At 39.5% G+C, this 16538-nt stretch overlaps 1 protein-coding gene across 1 annotated transcript in view; it reads left to right on the plus strand.

Annotated features, from left to right (window-relative positions):
• Nucleotides 1-16538, plus strand: part of CAMK4 (calcium/calmodulin dependent protein kinase IV) — a 317938-nt gene that overhangs the window by 194795 nt on the left and 106605 nt on the right. The window contains exons 3-4 of the mRNA XM_069752704.1: nt 10581-10643; nt 13006-13088. Of these exons, the coding sequence (XP_069608805.1) occupies nt 10581-10643; nt 13006-13088 (146 nt within the window). The remainder of the gene's footprint in view (nt 1-10580; nt 10644-13005; nt 13089-16538) is intronic.

The raw sequence follows: 16538 nt of genomic DNA on the forward strand, positions 1-16538 counted from the left end.
TGAAAAAGAAGACAGGAAAAATTATCGATTCCATCAGAAAGAACGTCAGTGGTAAGTCATTATCTGTAACTGTGCAGTGATCTGTTATACAGTGGGGCAAAAAAGTATTTAGTCAGTCAGCAATAGTGCAAGTTCCACCACTTAAAAAGATGAGAGGCGTCTGTAATTTACATCATAGGTAGACCTCAACTATGGAAGACAAACTGAGAAAAAAAAAATCCAGAAAATCACATTGTCTGTTTTTTTATCATTTTTTTTGCATATTATGGTGGAAAATAAGTATTTGGTCAGAAACAAACAATCAAGATTTCTGGCTCTCACAGACCTGTAACTTCTTCTTTAAGAGTCTCCTCTTTCCTCCACTCATTACCTGTAGTAATGGCACCTGTTTAAACTTGTTATCAGTATAAAAAGACACCTGTGCACACCCTCAAACAGTCTGACTCCAAACTCCACTATGGTGAAGACCAAAGAGCTGTCAAAGGACACCAGAAACAAAATTGTAGCCCTGCACCAGGCTGGGAAGACTGAATCTGCAATAGCCAACCAGCTTGGAGTGAAGAAATCAACAGTGGGAGCAATAATTAGAAAATGGAAGACATACAAGACCACTGATAATCTCCCTCGATCTGGGGCTCCACCCAAAATCCCACCCCGTGGGGTCAGAATGATCACAAGAACGGTGAGCAAAAATCCCAGAACCACGCGGGGGGACCTAGTGAATGAACTGCAGAGAGCTGGGACCAATGTAACAAGGCCTACCATAAGTAACACACTACGCCACCATGGACTCAGATCCTGCAGTGCCAGACGTGTCCCACTGCTTAAGCCAGTACATGTCCGGGCCCGTCTGAAGTTTGCTAGAGAGCATTTGGATGATCCAGAGGAGTTTTGGGAGAATGTCCTATGGTCTGATGAAACCAAACTGGAACTGTTTGGTAGAAACACAACTTGTCGTGTTTGGAGGAAAAAGAATACTGAGTTGCATCCATCAAACACCATACCTACTGTAAAGCATGGTGGTGGAAACATCATGCTTTGGGGCTGTTTCTCTGCAAAGGGGCCAGAACGACTGATCCGGGTACATGAAAGAATGAATGGGGCCATGTATCGTGAGATTTTGAGTGCAAACCTCCTTCCATCAGCAAGGGCATTGAAGATGAAACGTGGCTGGGTCTTTCAACATGACAATGATCCAAAGCACACCGCCAGGGCAACGAAGGAGTGGCTTCGTAAGAAGCATTTCAAGGTCCTGGAGTGGCCTAGCCAGTCTCCAGATCTCAACCCTATAGAAAACCTTTGGAGGGAGTTGAAAGTCCGTGTTGCCAAGCGAAAAGCCAAAAACATCACTGCTCTAGAGGAGATCTGCATGGAGGAATGGGCCAACATACCAACAACAGTGTGTGGCAACCTTGTGAAGACTTACAGAAAACGTTTGACCTCTGTCATTGCCAACAAAGGATATATTACAAAGTATTGAGATGAAATTTTGTTTCTGACCAAATACTTATTTTCCACCATAATATGCAAAAAAAATGTTAAAAAAACAGACAATGTGATTTTCTGGATTTTTTTTCTCAGTTTGTCTCCCATAGTTGAGGTCTACCTATGATGTAAATTACAGACGCCTCTCATCTTTTTAAGTGGTGGAACTTGCACTATTTCTGACTGACTAAATACTTTTTTGCCCCACTGTATGTTCTGTAGGACTGGTATCTACCACTTACCATATGGCGGTAATATCAGTGTTGGTTTTTATATAGAGATTATCTTCAGTAACAGTGCAGTCATCTGCTGAAGTTCTCCTCCAGTATTAGGGCACGTCACCGAGTTGTAATCAAGGTTACCTGGTTAGGGGCCCACACAGAAGCTTCGCCCCCCCCCCCTGAACCAAAACCCTAGCTACGCCTCTGCTGTGAACATTTGGTTTTCTTTATATTGTGAAGCAAACAACAACTAGAACAAAATAACTGAAAATTTCAGTGTACATAACTATACACCCACTCTAAATTCAGTATGCTCTTGATTCATATGTGATAAAGCATTCACCTATCTCTTGGCCCGACATTGAAGTAGATCAACATCAACACCACTAAGATGAATTTCAGGATGGCTCACCTATAGTAAGGCCTTGATTCATCAAATCTTTTACTCTAGAAAACTGTTGCACCCGCCAAAAACTTGGAGACATTTGGCGTTTTTGCGCTGTTTTTGCTCAGTGGGCAGAGCTGGCAAGGGATGGGACATGACAGCTTCCACTTGTCGAATTCATGACTAACGGGGGCATTCTTTATGCCACAAATTTTGCTTCAGTTCCTGACTGGAGTAAGTTTTTTGATCCTGGCACATACAAAGGGTGCACACCACTTTGCGCCTCACCTAATCCATTAAGAGGTGCACACCATGCACTCCACTCCCCCCTATCCATCAAGACTGATTGTGAAAAATTATGGTACTGATGAATCAGAGCCATAGTGCTGAACTTCAGTAAACCAAATCCCAGTGAGACAAAACTACAACCCACATGTTAACCTCTACCAGTCTGAACTCACTGCAAAGGCAATATGTCCACCCTTAGGGGTGTCATACACATTATATTGAAATCGGTTGAACATGTCGATATAAGTCCCAATCCTTTTGTTCATCTGGAAATAAGCCTTTACCAGAGCTGTATGGCTTCAGTTTTCTCCCCTCTCCTCTTTGAAAACACATAAGCCCTCAGCCAAGCGCTCATGTGTATGGGGGAGGTGGAAGAGATAGACACCAGAATGCACCCTTAGTTTGATGCCTGTAATGTCACCTATGAGAAAGATACTTTTCGTAGATGTTTTCTAAGTTATAGAAATCTAACATAATGAACTGTTTAGAGTATTGCATAGAAAGACTCCATAAAAGGTACCATAGATCAAAACTAAAGTTGATGAAAATAGATGATTTCAACAACAGTGAATTTTTGTGCAGATTAATTTAACAGTCATCAATCGATGCCTCATTGACATTGAAACAAAGTCAGCCTTGTTGGAAATTTTCAGCCAACCAGCGATCATTCTATGAAAGATCATTTGTCATCCTATACAGGTTGTTACTCGCACCGTACAATAGAACATTTATAGTACTTTTTAACTGCTGATATGGCCAATAACAAGTAAAATGTGTAAAGCTGGATTGGTAGAACAATCGTTAATGAGACAAACGTTCATTGAAAGGTTGTTCAATCATCAACCAATCTTTAGCTAAGGTATATGGCCTCCTTAAGAAATGCATTGACTATAGGTCAACCGTGATGGCTGATCATTAATTTAATGATCTCAAGCAAAGTTATAGACGCTCTTATACTTCCTTGAGATATTACTAGATTGTGAATTATACATCTCAAAGCATCATCTAGACAGATACTAATATTGGTATTTTAGCTGTTGGAGAAAAAGACAGAGAATGTATTTAATAAAATATAATGAATTGCTTAGTACAAAACATGGTACGCTGAGGAACACAGGGTGTCCTGGGGTTCAATGCTTTATTTTTTTGTGTGCTGTTCATAAATTTGCTCCAAATTTATAGGTAGAAAAGGAATGAGATCTGCTATGTGTGGTGTCATTTTAAGTTTCAATTAGAAAACAGCAAGTGCTCTCTAATTTCTGTATAACAAATTAATAGACTAATAACCTTAGTGCAAGCATGCACACATCCTAAATGCCCTTGTCCTGCTGATAAAACACAAAGAGCAGGGCTAAAGGGGAACCCATCATGTTCAAAATGCAGTCCAAACCATAGGCAACATGTTTTAGAGAAAAATAAGTAAAACAAATCTGAATACTTTTTTTGTGGGAAAAGATTCTGTAAAATTATTATTACCCATAATTTGTCAATTTTGTGTGTAGGAGTCCATGGGCAGTCCTGCTCAGTGATTGATAGCTATATCTGCATAGTTTAATCACTGAGTAGAAAGGAAAAGAACAAGAGAGAAATGCAGAGCCTCCTGGCAAAAGAACTTCAAGATGGATTTAATAGTCGCAGGCCCACCGCGGAGAGTCTCACCTTAGGAGTCTGTGCAGAAATTAGGCGCAAAACTGGGGGATCAGCATGTGGTATAGATCTGAGAGAATGAGGAACCAGTAGCAGCCACTGAGGAACATTTGTAATGGCTGGACATCCATGCAAAACTTACCATGAATTGCATAAAAAATTACTGATCCAGGGACGATTTTGGTTAGGGAAGTCAAGAGGGAATACAAATTGGATTCAGCAGGATGTATTCTTACAACTCAGTATATGCAAGGGTAAATAATTAACGGCTTACTAAAGAAAAACTACCCCTATTAAAATATAACCTTTATTAAGTGAACATGATAAAAGAATCCCAAAAAGGGGGTTTGTTCCTTATAACTAAATTGCCTAGGAAAAACCGGGCTTGTAAAAATACAAGAGAGCAAAAAATTGTAGTTCTCTACCTGACTAGTCAATATGAATAATGATATACCGGAAAAGACTAGAAAAAATGTTAGGAAAAAGACCCCTCTAACATGATAGAAGTATGCCCAGTCAAAAAATCTCAACAAGCAGAACTGCCAGCACCTAAATGGTTAACAATTACAAGGTGATAATATTAGTGCAACTATGTCATAACAAACTCACTAAACCAATGTGAAGAAATGAGTGACCTCTCCCTGGATACCACTTCTATCTGAGCACCTACCTAGATGCGGAGGTTGGCACCCTAAGAAAAAGCGAGATTGGCGCCCCCGCTCGAACGATGGCTGTACCTGAACTCCTATGAAGACCCTATAAGGCTGATAGTCAGAAACAGAGGGTCAGATGGTCTGTAATCATTGTATGATATTAAGATGAAGTGGTGCCAGTGTATGATAACACAGGCCAAAAAAAGAGAGATTACAATCAACTTAAGTCACTCAAAACAAATATGTTAGAATACTAAAAGATATATCATAGCTGCATTAACAATCCCCCAATATGAAAAGGATTAGACCAGTACTGACACACAATGACCCTGATAAATATTCCAGCAAATATGCAAAATAACAGCATAATATAAATGCATAGATGTTACCACACACATGCTTGAACCCCAAAATATTCCAGTTTACAAAATGACTAATAGGGGCACTTATCATGTTCACTTAATAAAGGTTATATTTTAATACGGGTAGTTTTTCAGCAGGATGTATTCTAAATGAGTATTTTGTTACTGCCTAGGACCGCCAACTGGACTCTTAAACCCAGAGTAGCCAGTATCAACTTAAAATATATCAACATGCTCATCTCCTCTAGCTCTATAACATTCCACCAACATGTTTGATTGCATTTTCAAATCGTACCAAAAATTTGCACAAATCCATTGACAAATAAAGTGAAATCATTTTTAGGGGGGAAAAAAAACAAATAATGTGGTTGTATAGGTGTGAACACGCTCTTATAATTGGGGATGCGGATGTGTTCTGAATTAGCCAATCAAATTTAAACTCCTGTTAAATAGTAGTCGGGATACAGCTGCCATCATTTAAAATGATTCTGATTTAACCCAATATACAGTTTAGCAGTTCTAATAGGATTTTACTGACATTTTCTTAATTGCATTATACAGTAAAATCCTTGGTCCATAAACAGCTTTCAACACAGCAAAGGGATCTCATTGTTGAAAGTTGCCAGACAGGGAAAGGGTACAACTTAATTTCCAAGGCATTAGCTATATCATGGAACACTGTGAAGATGGTCATGAAAAAGTCACTAAAATTTTTCATAAGGAAGTTTCCTAGAACTGGATGTTTGTCAAAAATTGATGAAAAGACAAGAAGAAAATTGGTCTGGAAGGCTATCAAGGGGCCTACAGAAACATTAAGGGAGCTACTGGAATTTTTGGAAGGTATTCTTCATATGTCTGGCCTATTGGATAGATGGGAAAGAGCGAAGCCTTTTCCTACAAAGAAAAACATCCAAGCCTAACTATGTTTTGCAAAAACCAACAAGTCTGCCTAAAGCATGTAGGAAAACATGTTATGGTCTGATGAGACCAAGGTTAAACTTTTTGGCCATAATTCCAAAAGGTGTGTTTGGCAGAAACCCAACACTGCACATCACTAAAAGAACACCATACCCACTATGAAGCATTGTGGGGGCAGAATTATGCTTTGGGGCTAATTTTTGGCTGTTGGGACTCAGGCATTAGTCAAGGTGATGTGAAGTATGAACAGTTCCAATATCAGACAATTCTGAAACAGGACCTTCAGGCCCCTGCTAAAAATCTGAAAATGAAGAGGAATTTCACCTTTTAGTATGACAACTGTCCCCAGCATACCTTCAAATCAGGGCAGCACGGTGGCGCAGTGGTTAGCACTGCAGCCTTGCAGCGCTGGGGTCCTGGGTTATAATCCCACCCAGGACAACATCTGCAAAGAGTTTGTATGTTCTCTCCGTGTGTGCGTGGGTTTCCTCCGGGCACTTCGGTTTCCTCCCATATTCCAAAGACATACTGATAGGGATTCTAGATTGTGAGCCCCATCGGGGACAGTGATGATAATGTGTGCAAAAAAAAACAAAACTGTAAAGCGCTGCGGAATATGTTAGCGCTATATAAAAATAAAGATTATTATTATTATCAGAAAAAGTATAGCTGTCAGAAGACAATGAAAGGTTTTGAGTGGTCATCTAGAGCCAAGACCTGAATCGAAGTAAAAATTTGTGAGTTGACCTGAAGAGGGCGCTGTACTCAGGAGATGCTCTTGTAAAATGACAGATTTGCAGCGCTACTGCAAGGAAAAGTGGGAAAAGATTGCCAATTCTAGATGGGCCATGCTGATAGAATGCGATCATAAAAAGACTTAATGTTATAAATTCAAAGAGTACTTCAACAAAGTATGTTATACAACCCCACTATTTTAGCCCTTTATTTTTCTTTTTACACCCGCAATGCGTTTGGTTTATCTTTCAATTGAATTGTACAGATTAAGGGTTACATTAAAGGAATAAAAAGTTCTGAAATGTTTCTTTTTGGTATGATTTTTTTACATGACAAAAACCTGGCATTTTAGCAAGAATGTTATGACATGTTGATTGTCATAATATGTGGATGATCAAAAACGTGATTGTGTTTAGCCGACAAGCAGTCAAACTTTGATGGGTCCAATCCTAAGAGATAGCTGGGCTTTAATTAAAATATTCAAATGGAATAAAAACTGTTAAAAGAGCGGAAAGTTGGAAACAATCATTCACTATAACTAAGTATAGCAACACATTTTGGGAAAACTTCTACAAGGTGGTCTGGTCTTTACAGGTAAAACAGCCAAGAAACCATCACTTCTATAGTTTTGGAAGTGGCAATGGCAACCTGCTTAGTGAAATCACCCTACAGTCAATTTTATTTATTTTATTATTTTTTTTATCTTAGGTTGGTTCTAATGTGATAATAGTTGCTTAAAATAAACTATAAAACCAATTAATTTAATTTCTGTATGGCAATAGAAGCTCTTATATATGTATTTGCAATTCAAACAAATTACCCAGAAACAGCTTGGCTCTTTTGAGATCATTTTTGTTTTCCCGTTACTAAAGTTTGGAGCTGTGCACTGATATTGTTTCTAAGGAAGTAAATATAATGGCATGAAATGTAAACTGGAAAGCAGCTGGAAATGCCTTAAAAATACAAATGAATAACATTTCGGCTTAGGAAAAATCTTATTTTTGTTCTGAAATCACTCTTGATTGCCCTGGTTTGTAGGATATCCAACACAATTGTAATGCTGATCTCACAGCAAGCGCGATACAGCTCATACAATGTTTCTTCCTTCCCTCTTGGGAACTCTAATCATGAAATGCGACATTTTCGGCATTGTGCAGTCAGAGGTTTCTGTCCATGGTACTGAACATTTTAGATTGTGTGAGATTGTACGTGTACTCCATGTACAAACCTCTCATCATCGCTTCACATCAACTACACATTATTTGGGTCTCTGGAACTTTAAAGTCTGCAAATACCCCAATACCGCAATATAGACCCCATATGCATCGTGTATCATGAATCATGAAATAAAACAGGATTTACACATAATAGAGTGATTATCTGAGCAACATGTCTAACCAAACTTGTATTTTGCTACTAAAATTATTCCAAAGGTAAATTCTTCAATTCCTATTAGGGTTTTCTCTATAAGCATGGTTTACACACTATGAGGGAAGGCTTATACTTCATTTATAAAACGATGATTGAGCAGGGGGATACAAAATGCAGCCCCCGGATCGCATGTGGTCTGCTATACTATTTTGTAAGGCCCCCAATCTTCTGCACACAGTGTTTTCTATGTGTGAGTGAAGAAGAGTAACATATTGCTCAGTATCGAGGATGAGCGAGCACGAATAAAGCACTGTTTAACCATCTTGGTTCCCCTTGCATCAAAAGATTTGGGTTCCTTGACCCCTGTTTAGCAATCCAGACTGGGAATGGGAGTTAGAGTGGTGGCTAATATTGGGCATGGTCTACACTTTTCTAGAGTACTGATTGTGGGAAACTACCCTCATTCTGGGAGTACTGGGAGTAGAACCTACATTTCTTAGACATTAACTTTAATCCTCTCAAACTTTAATGCGCCTTTAAAGTTAACGGAAATCTTTAGAAGTCATTAAATATGACAATATAAGGAAGAGGACTTGAACTATAGAGACACCAATTGGTTGAAACATTACCCCTTAAATCCCTGTCAGAAACCTTTCACCTAGCAAAATCAGACCTCCTGCTTTTCACTAATGAGGTGCAAACAACCCGAAACACATGTTAGAAAATGTAGTGTCTGGTTTGGCTTCTTATCCTAAATCATAGTGTAAGGTTTGTTAAAGGGTCGATATTGACTTGTAGATTTACTATATCCAATAGGCAGCACTAGAGTTCCTGTCGTCTTCCTCTCGGAAAAGGATATTTACATAAATGGTGCAAAGATGCCTGTTTTATAGATGAGATTTAGAAGTGTTTATATGTTGTAATGTACATATGTAGCAAATGGTAAATTGACAAGTAACTCATTGAAGCATTGCCTACTGTGAAACAGCAAACCTTGCCGTTAACACAACACAACCCTTTGACTATGTCACATTGAGCTGAATCATATCATAACGCACCAGGCATTAAGTTAATGCTTCCTGCATTACAAATTCTAAACATTATAATAGGAAATTTTGCTGTGACAGTTGTCCGATCACAAAATTTAGTGGGAGGCATATGTACACAAAAAAGAGCTTCCAAACAAACCAGCATTAGAACGCAAATACTAAAGTCTATCCCTGTGTGAGGGTGTGTGTACATGATCAGTATTTACAGCAGAAAGGTTTGCTGCAAATACTGATGTGTTGGCTGGAAAATCAAGAAAATGCTGACATTTTGTGTGCCTTATTTTCACATTCATTTAAATGGGCGAAAAACGTTGCAAAAGCTCTGAAAGAATTGACATACTGCAGTTCTGAAACTACTTCAAATCTGCAAGAAAAAATAAGCAAATGTATCTAATTTATTTTGTAGGTAATGTAAAATTCTGTTCTTTCTGGTGCAAAAATGCAATGTGCGGCCAAGACTAAACAAGTCACTTTAATTAACTGTACAATACATTAGACAACAGTAGGGATTTCTCATTCCATTCTCTAAGGCTAGGTTCACATGGTGCTGCGGACTTCTTTCCATAAGCTCCGCCTACTTCCGCATGCGTCCTGCGTACCTATATTTAACATTGGGTACGCAGGGACATGCGTTGCAAGTGGATGCGTCTGAGTGAGTCGTTTTGATGTGCCCGCCGAATGCAAGAAAATGCAACATTTTGCATTTGGCGGGCACATGAAAATGATGCATGCAGACGCTTCCTCATACAACGCATGTCCCTGCATACCCAATGTTAAAGATAAGTACAGAGGATGCATGCGGAAGTAGGTGGAGCTAAGGAAAGAAGTCCGCAGCACCACGCTGCGGACTCAACCGCTAATGTGAACCCGGCTAATGACAGTTCTCTGGCATAAATAAGTCACCAAATTTTTTATATTTTTGCCCTCTTTCTCAAATATCAGGGTTGATAGAGATTCTCCTTTTGCGCTTTTATAGTCATTTATTTCACATTTAATAGTTATTTCCACCTCTGCGTTTTATGGTTGAAATGGGAATAGTTGCTTCCCTGCCTTCAGAGTAGGGGTAAAAAGCATCCAAGCGCAGGTCTGCTGCTATGTTGTTTTACTCCTGTAGAAATTAATGAGAGTTCCGAAAACAATATAACAAAATGAGCTACATTGTTGGCATAACTCCAGAGCTGTGCTATGAAGTTTCTGTAACTCCCATTCTTTTCTGTTATGCATTCAGTGTAATGCAGCTGCCTTCAGCAGTTTTTGCAACCCACCGACTGTGGTGGCCGTGTCCTAAAAGCAATTATTCCCATCTCGGCCATGAAACGCAAATATGGAAATAACCTTTGACATGTACTGCACTAAACCACCCAGTGACAACTGTCTGAAGATTAATAATTCTATTATGTATTTTCAATATTATTTCTAATTACTATGTTCATTGTTCACCATGTTCCTATACTTATTTTTAACAGGTAGATAAGAAAATTGTAAGAACAGAAATTGGGGTCCTTCTGCGTCTTTCACATCCGAATATTGTAAGTTTGACTTTATTCTAAATAAATTGTAACATTTTAGTCAGTGACATAGTAATGAGCTCCTTGTTGTCAGCTTGTCACAAAGGCCGCCCCAATCGTAGGAGGGGTAATTTCTAGCTTATACCTCCTATTATTTGAATCGTGTTAATGATATTTTTAGGCAATTTGTTAATTAACATAAGTTATGAAATGATATATTAAACTGTGACACTAATGACAGCACTGACTAATATACAGTAATACAGTATGTATGTAATGTCTAGACTACAAAAAATCCTAATAATAATAAGTAAACACAATTTTGTGTTTTTCCCTGATATAAAAATCTTTTTATTTCCATGATAACAGCTAATCGATAGGGGAACCACTGGATGTTTGGGTCCGACGACTTTAACTGAACAGTTAAGAAATGTTTGGTTTGGGTACCAGAACAGTACCCAAACCTGGAAGCCATTCACATGAATGTGGGTCCCAAAACTCCATTGTTTGCCGCTCTGTCAGGTGCATGACATTGCGACAAACACTGCCTTTGATCCGTGGTAAAATCATTATTGCCAGCCAGAGAGCCCGGCTCCCACACTGTCAGGTGACAGTGTGACTCCGCGGCTGTCACTAGAGGTAAAAAGTTTAAATCCAGTCACAGGCATCAGCTGATGGGACTACTACTCCAGCTCATTCGCCAGGGGTTTTCAGCTGGATGGTTTCATCTTGGTATCGTACAGATTGAAGACTATTTATCACACTCATGGATTACGGCGTGGGACAGAACATTGGACAGATGAGGGATATGGTTGTTTTTTATTTTATTTTTTTACAGAAGACGATGGCTTCAATGGAATGGCTGGTAAGTGAATATAACTCTGTTTGTTATTTTGAAATAAAAAGTAAAAGGGTGTTTTTTAATTTCAAATAAAGGACTTTATTCTGGCTGTGTGTTCATTTACAATATGGCTATGGAGTTAGTAATTGAGAGGCATCTTATAGATGTCACTTAACCATACAAAGGTGACATTAACCCCACTAAGCACCAGGGAAAAGTGCTCGAATTAGCACATCTAATAGATGCTCTTTTTCTGTGTCAGCTGTGGGCTGCTCTTTTTAGATTGGGGGCAATATCCATGACCTCTTACTAGTCTGAGAATAACAGCCCCAGATGCCTGCTTTAGCTTGGCTGGTTGTCAAAAATGTAAGGGACCTACACCTTTTTTTAAATTATTTACTTAAATAATTTTAAAAAATGGCATGGGGACCCCTCTGTTCTTGATAACCAGCGTTGCTAAAGCTGACAGCTGAGGGTTGCAGGTTTCCCATGCTGGTTATCTAAAATACAGAGTAACCCATGTCATTTCTTTTATTTATTTTTGTATTTATAGCGCAGGCGCTGGGTGATGAATACCTTATTATGTTATTAGCAGCAGGCAAAGGCTGATGGGAGAAGTAGTCCCATCAGCCGACGCCTGTGACCAGAGGTAAATTTTTTGCCTCCAGTCACAGTTGTGGACTCACGATGTCATCTAACAGCGTAGTAGCCTCTGCGCTCTGACCGGTGTTAATAATCTTACCGCTGATCAGAGCTGCCGGTGTTTCTCTTGAAACACCGATTGTTCAGGCTACTGAACCTGAACAGTAGCACAGACTTCCTGGTGAAGTCTGTGTTCGGGGTCCATGCCCAAACAGTAGGTGTTTGGTACAGACCCTGAACTTTACTGTTCGTGATCGCCCATCTCTAATCCTGTTCACATCAAATTTTTGAGCCTCCATTTTACTTATAGTCTAGGAAAAGCTCCCAATCTCAAAAAGGGGGAGCCACGCTGCTGTTTGTACAAATGAGAATTTTTTTCTTGTACTTTTTACAAACAGGGGAATGGCTTAACTTTTTTCAGCTAGGCATTTCATCTAAAAAGCTTCCCATAGGCAGTGTCTGAATTGTTGGGTCTGGGTCCTGCTCTGCTTCCATCTATATTGAGGTCATCTGACACAAGGTGAGGTTTTAATACTAGAGATAGGACCATCCCGATTGTGTACACCTTGTCGTGGTGTGATGGCTTTTATGCTTTTTTCATCAAAATGTTGTTAACTAAGTACGCTATATTATTTACATGTACTATTACTATTTACTTATTACAGGGTACGGTATATGTTCACTTCATTTTTTTCCTTGAGTTTTGACAGCTTTGAATGTAGTCTGTAACCATGGAGATACATAATTCTATAAACAAAACTGAAGGATATTTGCAATCAAAACTATTTGCAGAACTGCAACATTTTTTTTTGTTCTAAAAGTGTTATAAAATGGTTAACAATGTTTGCAAAATTGTGAAAATGAATGTGAACTAATGATGACTCGTGTAATTACTTGTAGATAAAACTGAAGGAGATTTTTGAAACACCTACAGAAATCAGTCTTGTCCTTGAATTGGTGACTGGAGGAGAATTGTTTGATAGGTAAGTGATGAACCAATGATCAATACATTTTCCACAATTGTTTTTTTTGTACATAATCAGGTGCATGAGAGACATAAACAGATCTAAGGATCACTCCCATTACCAATATATTAGAAACTGAACTTCTGTGTGTGCAAATGTCATCACTTTACTCCTGGGACTTAGACACTTAGCAAAGAGCCTTCTATTGCTAGAGAGTCCTGGTCTTCTGAGAAAAGCTGCCTCCAAATGAAATCATAATCATGTCTCCCCATTAGATTGATGTGTTTTGTTCGTGGAGCTGACAGACATGCAAATGATGTTATTCTCTTCATTCCCAATAAATGCTGAATTGAGGAAAAGGTGAAAAATTCAGCTGGCGGTAAATCCACAGTTCAACATTTCTATTAGGTTTCAATGTAATCATTATGTTTCATGGACACAAAATTGGGCTTTACTGACATGTTATTCGTCAGATTATCTCATGGATTTGTGGATTGATGAAACTAGGAGTTATTGGAAAAAAAGTACAGTATTCTATGAATATGCTATAGAAACAAAGCCATTCTGATACATGGGAGAGGCATTTGCTGCAATTTCTGCTTCTTGTGAATATACCCTTATAGCAACTCCCTTTGATGCCGCAGTCTCCATCTGTCTGATTGGTTCCTCATTTTCATCTTCTACATATTGGCCAACACAGTGGCATAGGGAGCGCTGTGGAAAATCTGAATCACATCTTGAGGGCTCTTTCACCCGTCAGTGTCTCTGGTACGTGTAGTGACAATTTTCACACATATCGTAGACACTTACACATGTATTTGTGCACATGTCAGTGTGTTTCCATGGACCGTGTGACCCACAAGAAGACATGTCCATTTTTTATCGTCAGCACAGGCCGCACAACGTCCCACACATGTGCACATGGATGACACACTGGGATGTCATCCATGTGCCACGTCCCAGCGCCTGGGAAGCAGCGGTACAGTAAGCGCAGTTTCCAGGTGCTGAAGACGGCTCTCATCATTCTCCATTGCTCTGCTGTTAATCAGCATGAGCAGGGCAGAATGATGAGAGTTGTATTCAAGTGAGAACAATGACAGCAGGCATTGGCTTTTGGGGCTATTACTCCCATCAGTCTACACCTCCTGTTGCTATTAACAGTGACCCTAGGAGTGGCTGAAGAGAGTATTCCTTACCCATCGACTGCGCTAATAAATAAATAACCCAGCGTGGAATCCCCTGTATTTTCTATAACCAGCCAGGCAAAACTCACAGCTGGGGGCTGTAACCCTCAGCTGTCAGCTTCAGTAAGGCTGGTTATCAAGAATAGAGGGGTCCACATGCTGTATTTTTTAATTATTTAAATAAATAATTTTAAAAAATGATGTGGGGTTCCCCTATTTTTGACAACCAGCCTTGCTAAATCAGACAGCTGGGGGCAGGTATTCTCAGGATGGTAAGGGGCCATTGATCTGCTGTGAAGACACTGAGCTTGAACTGCGGTGACCTCATTACTGACTTTTTCACATGGTGCTGAGGTCACTGCAGTTCAGCCCTGCTGGGAATGATGTCACCGCTGGTCACGAGGCTGCTCTCACAGCAGCTCATTCACCAGTGGTTCTCAGCCTGGACGGTCGCATCTTGGCACCTGACAAGTTCCCTTTATATAGACATCAACTCATAGAACAAATTGTGATCCTCTAAAAAAGGTTAAATTCTCTCCTATAAAGCCACACATTTTACCAATAGAGAGCAAAAAAGAGTACTGGCATCTGGTAGAAAAGCGCAGAGACACAAGTATCGGGGTACAATATGGCCTGCCATCTTGATACCAATAGCTTGGTTGGACAGCAAATAGAAAACCATTGACCAATCAGCATTACATTAAGAGATGTGAACATACATATCATTTTCTTTAAGCAACAGACCTCATGCCCAAACAGTGGTAGGAAGCAGCACAATAATCTTTTTTTTTCACTGCATATACCAACAAGAAGTTCTTAAATCTGTTGCAAGCTTGCATGGCCGGTAGCCGAACTCATGTCAGACTTCTATAGGAGGAAGGTTTACAAATACATTGTTGGCTATTTATCCAAAAGGGTTTTCTTTAAATAACATCTGTTCTAAATGCTTATACATTGAAGCACATTAAAAATCCTAATCAATTAACTATATCAGTATCAACAGTCTGCTAATCGAGGTTAAACATCTAAAGTCATTAGGCCAAATGCTACATAGAGAGACATCTGAGTCATGACATCGTAGGAGCTGAGTGCAGCCGTAGATTTATCGCCGGACTAATGAAAGGTTGCTGCACATGTTTCAAAATATATGAATGAAATTTGTAAGTGTAGGTACATGTCAGAAAGAGTAACTGCCCAAATGGGGATAAAAAATAGTGGTATTTCAATATTAATAACGTGTAATATGGAGCACAGTGTCCTTCCATTTGAAAACTCATTGTTTACAAAATTTTTCTAATTGTCCAGTTCATGGGTGGATTTCACCTGGGAGGATACATTTACTCCAGTCACTGACTAGAGTACATTTCTTGCAGTGCATCAAATTCACGAAGAGGTGCATGCCTTTTCATGAATTTCCCTCATCTTATTCTGACCCTTCTTTCATAAAGATCGGTGTACAAAATGGCTTGATTAATTTGGGCCTAAATCTCTCTGTCAGGTTTTGACATAAAATAGCGCCGACTACATGCACAATATTAATACGCATTTTTGGAAATTTCCCATTTACTTGTTATTACAAATTCTAACAATAATAGTAATACTCATTATTATAAATTCTTAAAATAATATATAAAATATGTTTGTTACAGAAAAAAGTTAGGCAAATTTTCGTAGCCTTAAAGCCCAGAAAAGCCTTCCAAGAAAAGCCTTTAGATGGAAAGTTGTCCAAATGCCTTGGATATGCGGTCCAACAGCCTGTGTTCCCTCTAACCTGCTGCTCTGAAAAGGAAAGTGTTAAAACAACATTGTAATGAGGTTAACAAGCTCAGATGAAGATGTACCTGTCTGCAGGAGTCAGTGTTTCCAAAGCACAGAGCTAAAGGTACCGTCACACTGAACGATATCGCTAGCGATCCGTGACGTTGCAGCATCCTGGCTAGCGATATCGTTCAGTTTGACACAGCAGCGATCAGAATCCTGCTGTGATGTCGTTGGTCGCTGCAGAAAGTCCAGCACTTTATTTCGTCGCTGGACTTCCTACTGACATCGTTGAATCGGCGTGTGTGACGCCGATTCAGCGATGTCTTCGCTGGTAACCAGGGTAAACATCGGGTTACTAAGCGCAGGGCCGCGCTTAGTAACCTGATGCTTACCCTGGTTACCAGCGTAAAAGTAGAAAAAAACAAACACTACATACTTACCTTCCGCTGTCTGTCCCTCGGCGCTCTACTTCTCTGCCCTGTGTAAGCACAGTGGCCGGAAATCAGAGCGGTGACGTCACCGC

Source organism: Ranitomeya imitator, chromosome 1 (genome assembly GCF_032444005.1).
Source record: "Ranitomeya imitator isolate aRanImi1 chromosome 1, aRanImi1.pri, whole genome shotgun sequence".
NCBI classification, from domain to species: Eukaryota; Metazoa; Chordata; class Amphibia; order Anura; family Dendrobatidae; genus Ranitomeya; species Ranitomeya imitator.